The sequence below is a fragment of the Canis aureus genome, chromosome 11 (genome assembly GCF_053574225.1).
Source record: "Canis aureus isolate CA01 chromosome 11, VMU_Caureus_v.1.0, whole genome shotgun sequence".
Lineage (NCBI taxonomy): Eukaryota > Metazoa > Chordata > Mammalia > Carnivora > Canidae > Canis > Canis aureus.
In genome coordinates, this window is record NC_135621.1 from 23,542,191 (window position 1) to 23,549,910 (window position 7,720).

Below are 7,720 nucleotides of genomic sequence, written 5' to 3' on the forward strand. Positions count from 1 at the left end.
GTCCCTCGTGCTGCTCCTGCCTGACCCTGCGTGGCTGTGCAGAACCTTTGGTGAACAGTGTGGTTACGAGAGAGGAGGGGCCGCTTCGCCATTGCACTTCCCTGAGAGGGTGCTGGGTGGGCAGGGGCATCTCAGCCACGGGGGGAGCCTGGGTGAGGAGCATGGCGGGGGAGGCAGAGGACCTGGGCCGAATCCTGGTTTTGCCCCCTCCTGTGGGTGACGACCTTGGGCAGGTCAAGTTTGCGGTCCCAGCTGTGGTTCCTTCCCTGTCGGTCAGATGGGCTTCCCACCAGTTCCCATCTGGTGTGGTGGTTGGGAGGCTTCCGTGGACGCGGGGGCCATGGTGGGGCTGCAGCTGGGGCCCCCGGAGGGCACCTGCTGGCGAGCCCATCACCCCTGCCCCAGGCTGGCACCGGCCCCTGCTGGCCCCCAGCCCCAGGGAGGCTGCCCCCAGTGGGTGGCATCGGGGTCCCGGCGTAGGCGGGCTGTGCTGGTGACTATGGCTACTTGTCCACAGGTGACCTCCTTCAGCACACCGCCCACCCCGGAGCGCAACAACCGGCCCGCCTTCTTCTCCCCTTCCCTCAAGAGGAAGGTGCCCCGCAACCGGATCGCCGAGATGAAGAAGTCTCACTCGGCCAACGACAGCGAGGAGTTCTTCCGCGAGGACAACGGTGGGGGTGAGCCACCGGGTGCCTGGTGCCTGCAGGGCCTGAGGGTGGAGCCGTGGTCGGGCAGACGGACATCCCGGCCTCGAGGGGCTCCGATCTGTAACCTCGGCTATCAGCATAGGAGGCTTGCAGATGTCTCCCGGCCTTGACGGTCCGACCGCTCCACACAGAGGGTTCCAGAAATCCTCGCCTGGTGGGAGATGAGCTCTCTGGTTCATTGCTGCCTTTCAGGACATGAGGCTGCTGCTTGGGCTCCTGCTGGGTGCCCTCCGGCTGGCGGTCCCTGGGGCCTCTCGGCCTGGAGCCGGGGTTGGGGGTCCCAAGCTAGCCCACACCTGCCCTGCAGGCCCTCCCAGCAAACCCGCCGCTCCTCCCTGCATGGTGCCCGCCCTGCAGCTGGTGAGGTGGTGAGGGCGGGAGGCACCTGCATCTGAGCGGCAGGAAGCCGTGGGGGAGGGAGGCATCTAAGCAAGGGAGTGACAAAATCAGATCCGGGCATGTAAATACCACTCAGCTGTCCCTGTGGAGAAGGGACTGTAGGAGGGGGGCTGCCGGCAGAGACAAGGTGTGGGCACTGGGCTCTGGGTGCCACGTGTGTGTGTCACGGGGCTGAGGGGACGGCGACAGCACGGACAGGCCCTGGCCGGAGCTGGGACTGTGGCCTGGAACGGAGGACACACCTGTCCTTCATCTGAGCACCGGGGCCCAGAGACAGACGGCCCTGGCCCTGACCTGCTCTTCTGTGCGCTTGGGCGAGTGCCTTCCCCACCGGGGCTCCATTCCAGACCAGTAGGAAGGGGCTGAGAACCCCCAGCCTGCCTCCCTGGCCGACCCATAAGAGGGGGTCATGGTGACAGGTCCTCCCTGCCTTGCCCCGGGCCCTGCTCACTGTGGTGCCCAATGAGAGACGGGGTCACAGGGAGCAGAGAAGTAACTGTGGCAACAACCAGGTCCCACGGAAGAGACCCTCCAGGGCAAGGAAGAGGGGGCAGGGACAGCTGGAGGGGCAGGGCCGGATAGGCAGGAGGGGGGGAGGGTCACAGGCTGGCGACGGGGCAGGGGTGTGGAGGGGCTGCCAGCAGAGGGCCCATGGGGGGTCTGGGGTGGGAGGTGTTCTCGGTCCTCCCAGGAGAGCACCCTGACCCGGCCCCCTCCCCTGCAGCGGATCTGCACAACGCCACCAACCTGCGCTCTCGGTCCCTGTCTGGCACGGGGCGGTCACTCGTCGGGTCCTGGCTGAAGCTGAACAGAGCAGATGGAAATTTCCTTCTCTATGCACACTTGACCTACGTCACTTTGCCGCTGCATCGGATTTTAACAGGTAATGTGGGTGAGGGAGACGAGCCCCTTTCGCCCGGCTGGAGCCTGGCAGACACCCGCGGAGGGCTCTTGGTCCCCACGTTCAGGACCAAGGATGAGGCTCTGGGGAACCAGGGCCCCATCTCGCAGCTCGAGGGGCCCACCTGTCCACGTGAGGGGCTGCAGACCCCTGGCTCGGGCTGGGGGCGTGGAGGCGAAGCTCTTGGGGTTCTCACTGACCCGGGTGTGCACGCAGTGCCAGGCAGCGGCTCCGGAGTCAGGCCAGCCCACCCTGGAGCCCCACTTCCCCTGGCTTTGGCTGGGCTCTGCAGTGGCCCCGGGGCCACCCCCCGTCTGCAGGTGGGGGTGACAGCAGCGGAAGGGGTGCCCCGTCCGCAGGTGGGGGTGACAGCAGCGGAAGGGGTGCCCCGTCCACAGGTGGGGGTGACAACGGCGTCAGGGCTTGGTAGAGACGCGGGCAGTACTAGGCCCCGTGGGAGCCAGGCCCTCACCTCCACTGCCCTCCCGCCGCCCTAGACATCCTGGAAGTGCGGCAGAAGCCCATCCTGATGACCTAGCCGTGTGCAGAGCCTGCGCAGAGCCCCAGCCCTGCCCGGCCCTGGCGTGCTGCCAAGTGCCTACCCGTCCACCGCTACCGGCGTCTTCTGTGACAGCCCCGCGCCGGAGCCGGAGCCGGAGCCGGAGCCAGGCGGGGCTGCTCCCCTCCCGGGCCAGGGCCGACCCCAGGAACACCAGCCCAAACTGAAGTGCCTCTCTGTCCTCCCCCCGCCGGCTCCGCTCCTGCCCACCGCCCGCACCACCCCCCCGGGCTCCTGTCCCGAGAGCCCCCCGCACCCAGAGGGGCCCCGAGACGCCCAGAGGCTGGAATATGGAGGAGCAGCGGGCGTCCGGGCTGGGCCCAGGCCCACCCGCCTTGCAGACCCACATGGCTGCGACGCCCCGTGTCCGATTGTCAACCCTTCCCCGAGGCAAGCTGGCTGGAGACTTGGCGACGCTGAACCGAGACCTTCAGCGCCCGCGTCGGTCCCATGAGTCCGCCCTCCCTTGTTTACCACTTGGTTACAAACGGGGCGCCGCGGGGAGACGGAGGGTTGGCCCTGGGCTGGGAATACCTCACCCCCGCCCGGTTCCAGAAGGGCCTCGAGCTGGGCAGACCGGCCCCGATCCCGCCAGAATGGCCTTTGCTTCCAGCCAAAGAGCACCACCGACACACAGCAACCCAGAGACAGCCCGCTCTGCGCCCCGGCGGCCTGAGCCCGGAACTCGGACCCTGCGGCGGGTGGGACGGCTTGGCGGCCACCTGGGACAGGTGGCAGGCGGGGGGGGGACCCGGCCTCCGCGGGGGAAGATTCGAGGTAGAACTGCCGTTCTCGGCGCGGGGGCTCTGGGGAGGGGACAGGGGTTCCCAGGAGCTGGCTTCCTTTGACTCGGGGGCGCTGGTCCCATTTCTCAGACCAGCTCGCTGAGGCAGAGGCGCTGACCTCCAGGGGCTTCGTTTCAGCCGCAGGGTCCCGCCTGTGACAGAGGACACGTCGTGCTCAGAACCACGAGCCTTCCCGAGAGTGAGAATGGAGCAGCCCCCCTGCCCCCTGGGAATAAACTGTCAGCTGGGCCTCTGTTGCTACGTTGTTTTGTCGGAAGTCCCACGACTGTCTGAGGGTCTTGTGGTGCACGGAGGTCCTCTCCGCAGGGGACAGGGATTGGAGGGGCTCGCTCTCCCTTCTGTTTTATCCTGCGCGCTCCGAGGGTTTGCGCCAGGCTCTGGGGTCGGGGGCTACTTTGGGGCTTTCTCTAGATTTTGTACGCTGTTATTAAAGCAAGCTATTGCATTTCATTCTGCCTCAGTTGGCCCACCTCTAAATTGGGGCTGATACCACCTACCTCACGACGTTTCCAGGGCTCCAGTGCATGACTGGGTCAGGCAGCCGTTGAGCATAGCTCAGGCCGGGGACGGCCTCTATGGTTGCATCCCCGGCCCCATCACCCATGCGGCGGGGCTGGGCTGGAGCGTTCTCACGTCCTCTGGCAGCCCCAGCTCGTGCTCGGCTGTACCCCAGCTGTCTGCACAAGGTCATCTTCCAGAGCAGTGTTTTAGGACCGCGCCGAGTCCGACCTCCCTGCAAAGCGCTGGAGCAGAGCCTCAGGTCCCTGAGCATGGCCCCGTGTCCAAGGGTGTCCTCCAGGGCAGCCCAGGGCTGGCGCCCGGCCTGCGTCCAGGGTGGCTAAAATACAGCTGCTGCTTCAGGCATTTTTTCTCTCTGGTCATCTGGGGTCTGAAGACTCTGGAACTCAGGTCTTGGGAGAAATACGGTCCCGGTGTATCTTCCACGGAAGGATGAGGCAGTTGAAACACAGAAGGATGGCGGCCCTCCCTCTGTTCCCAGAGGCTGAGGAGCATGAGAGGGTCCCCCGCGCGCCCCGGGCACGTCACACCCCTCCTCTGTCAAATGACAAGTCACAGGGTAACAGGGCCGGTTGCAGTCTCGTGCGCATGTGCTTTGCAGGTCTTAGAAACGTGTGCAACGGTGGTATTTGAGGGATGAGCCCCGGTAACAGGTGCACACGATGGTGCGGCTGCGGGGCACGCACAGGCAGCAGTGGCGCGCCGGCTCTGCGCTCCCCACGGATGCTGTCCTCCTCCCCGAGCGACCGACGGCAGGAATCCTGCCTGGGGGGCCACGACCCTGCTGCCCTGCGGTGGAGTCCACCCTTCTCGGTCTTTCTCTCCCGGAGGGCACTCCTGAGACTGAATAGCAAACGTGCTTTTCTGAGAGGCACCTGGTCACTAGGCGGTGAGCTGTCCCCTCCCCCTCCCAGGTTTATTGTTCTAGAGTGACTAGAGTGACAAAGGACGTCAGTAACTAAGAGAAAAACAGCGCCCCGGGCTCCTGGTGGGTCCTGCCTTTGCTACACCATTCTCTTCTCATCGGGCCATCTTCAGTTTTTCTGGAAACGTGCCTGTCTCTCGTGTAATGCAGGGATGGCCAAAGCACGCGCACATTTCTTCAGTGGGAACTGGAATCCAAGTACAATTTTTCTGTCAAGAAACTGCGGTGTCACTTTTTAGGACACAAATAAGAAAGCAAGCTCCCTTTTTACGAAAAACATCACGGTCCCAGCGTCTGATGGGTGGTGTGTGGCCTCTCGTCCACCTCCCAGCGCCTGCAGGCTGACGGGGCATCTGGTCTCATGCACCAATGTCTTGCGGGGACTTCCAGTTGCCTATAGAGACATTGGAGGCCCAGTAGCTCAGAAGAATGGCATCTATGTATCAGTGACAGGGAAGGAGTCAACAGGGAACGAAATACCCCGCCACCCAGTCGACCTGGAGATGGCCGGGCTTTCTTTTTTTTTTTTTTTTTAAAGATTTTATTTATTTATTCATAAGAGACACAGAGAAAGAGGCAGACACGGGCAGAGGGAGAAGCAGGCTCCATGCAGGAGTCCGATGTGGGACTCGATCCCAGGACCCACCCCAGGACCATGACCTGAGCCAAAGGAGCCACCTGGGCGGCCCATGGCTGGGCTTTCCAGAGAGTCCCACTCTGCAAGGACTGTGAACAGATCATCAGATCAGGCGTCCATTCTCCACGGAGACGCGGTCAGCGACGCGAAGGCCTGTGCCTGGTGGGAGGGCTTTTTTAAAGAATTGAGCTAGAAGCAAACTGGAAGTTGCTGTTTGAATCACACAGTGTCAGTCAGTAGACTTGAAAAGTCCAGTAAGAACCTTCCTTCCCACTAAGACATCTCAGGAGGCAGGCCGCGTGCGGTTGGTAAGTTCGAACGACTGCCTTGGAGGAATGCATCTGACCCCGTCACCTCGTGGAGGCATGAAGTCGTCAGCCAAGATCCCATAGAGATGTCACATGTGCAAGAGGCCAGGGTTTCCAGGAGCCCGGGTGGGTCTCGCTCTGGCACGCACGCTGGTCGGTTTTGAGATTGAGCTACAGTGTAGTTTCATATCCAGTCTCTAAAGCCAAGTATCGGTTGACATGACACGGATTTCTTCTGTTCGGGCTGCTTCTCACTTTGTAACCAGAAAGCAGGATTGTCTAAAGACACATCACCACCCCGACAGGACGCAGGCTCCCGGAGGGCAGCGAGCCCGTGCGGCCTTTAGAGGTGGTGGCAGCAGCTCCTGCGGGAGGGGAGGCACGGGCTTCTAGGTCCCAGGACCAGGGGGTGCACCCACGGCCCTTTCCCTAAGCCTCTGCCTCGAAGGGCCTGGAGAACCCCTTGGATGCCCACCCACAGGAGCCAAGTCACCGGACACCGAGTGGGCCCGGTGTTGGATTTGGGGCTCCATCGCCGGTAACCCCCCCCACCCCCACCCCGCAGCAGAGGAAGCCGCAGATGTGCAGAGAGAGTTTGTGTTTACAGTTTTCTACCGTCCCCAACGCAAGCAGGCACCTTGATTTTTGCGGCCCCAGGCCTTGAGCTCAGGAGAGGAGAGGTCACGGTGGCACTCCAACCCCGCCGAGCAGCTGGAAGCATCCGGTCAGAAGGCCGGGCAGGTGAGGTGTACATAGCGCTCGCTCACGGGTTCCAAGTGGACTCTCCGTGGGAGAACAATCAAACCTGCAAAGAAAGCCTGTTGAGATTTTTCACGACTTTGAGGCTTAACTAAAGTGATTTCTACAAAATATATTTTAGCAGAAACACCACGATGGCATAACTGAACACGTCATGATCTAATTGTCGGTGGTATTTGCATAAACACAAGCAGCTTCTGGGTTCACCGTCTTCCACGTACAGAAACCATTTCTGAGCAGCGTTCGGTTGGCTGTGAGCTGTGCTTTATGGTTTTGCATTTCTGTTGAAAGTTGATTTGCATGTTGGATATTAAATTTATTTTTCCTCCGTGTTTTCCTCTAATGAATCTGTACTTTGTTTTTTCTTTACTGGGTATTTCAGAGCAAATACAGATGTTACAGCAATGCATAAATGTGGTGATTGAACCTTAATTTGCCCCCAAAGATTTCTTCTTCGACTGTTTTTAGAGCTTTTCACACGAGTTCCTTTCTAGAAATGCTGGAGATGGACAGAAACCACCCCAGGCCCTGGCTCCAGCCACACTAGGAGTCAGGCACGGGGTCGGGGGCCCAAGGCCCGGGGTTTGGTCTGAGGCAGTATTTGCAAAATCCGATCAATATGGACGCATTTCAGGGTTAGCTCCCAGTCCTCGTAAAGCAGTACATGCCTCCTGGTCACACTGTCAGATTTCCCAAGCTTTTTTTGGAAAACCTCTAAAAAGGCCTCATGGCAATGGGAAAATGCCTAGGATCAGAGTCAGGAGTCCTGAGAGCAAGTGTAGACAGATGGTTTTGAGACTAGCTAATCCAGCTGATGCGGCTTGCACACATGCACGTTCTTCTAGCTGACTCCACTTTCCCGAGGCAGATGCAGGCCCGTCGCAGCCTCCAGGGCTCGGCAGTGGGCTCGCCCTTCCCACAAGCAAACCAACTCTTAAAAGTTGTGTCTCAGGTGAGGAGCCCGTGTCCGGCCTCTGCTGTGTGGCAGGAAGTGCCAGGAAGTGAAAGCACAGAAGGGGGGGGTCTGAGAGGAACATTTATGCAAATTGAGAAATATGGTGAGAATCATCCCATTGATGACACCTCTTCCATTAGAGGTCATTGCATTAGAAGCATCCGAACCAGAAGTTTCTGAAGCGGCATCACCTGGGGCAGACCGCATGAGGGCGTGGTTAGCGAGTGGGCAATCTGGTAGGT

At 60.9% G+C, this 7,720-nt stretch overlaps 1 protein-coding gene across 15 annotated transcripts in view; it reads left to right on the plus strand.

The window, feature by feature from the left end:
- The window catches only part of KIAA0930 (KIAA0930 ortholog), a 103,354-nt gene that overhangs the window by 32,975 nt on the left and 62,659 nt on the right, over nt 1-7,720 (plus strand). For 10 of the 15 annotated variants that reach the window (XM_077914140.1, XM_077914143.1, XM_077914138.1 and 7 more), the window contains exons 8-9: nt 518-680; nt 1,834-1,992. In XM_077914140.1, coding sequence (XP_077770266.1) covers nt 518-680; nt 1,834-1,992 — 322 coding nt within the window. Of the gene's footprint in view, nt 1-517; nt 681-1,833; nt 1,993-2,507; nt 3,271-3,492; nt 6,867-7,720 lie in introns of those variants that run through there. The other 5 variants (XM_077914134.1, XM_077914147.1, XM_077914148.1 and 2 more) reach the window with 1 other exon arrangement.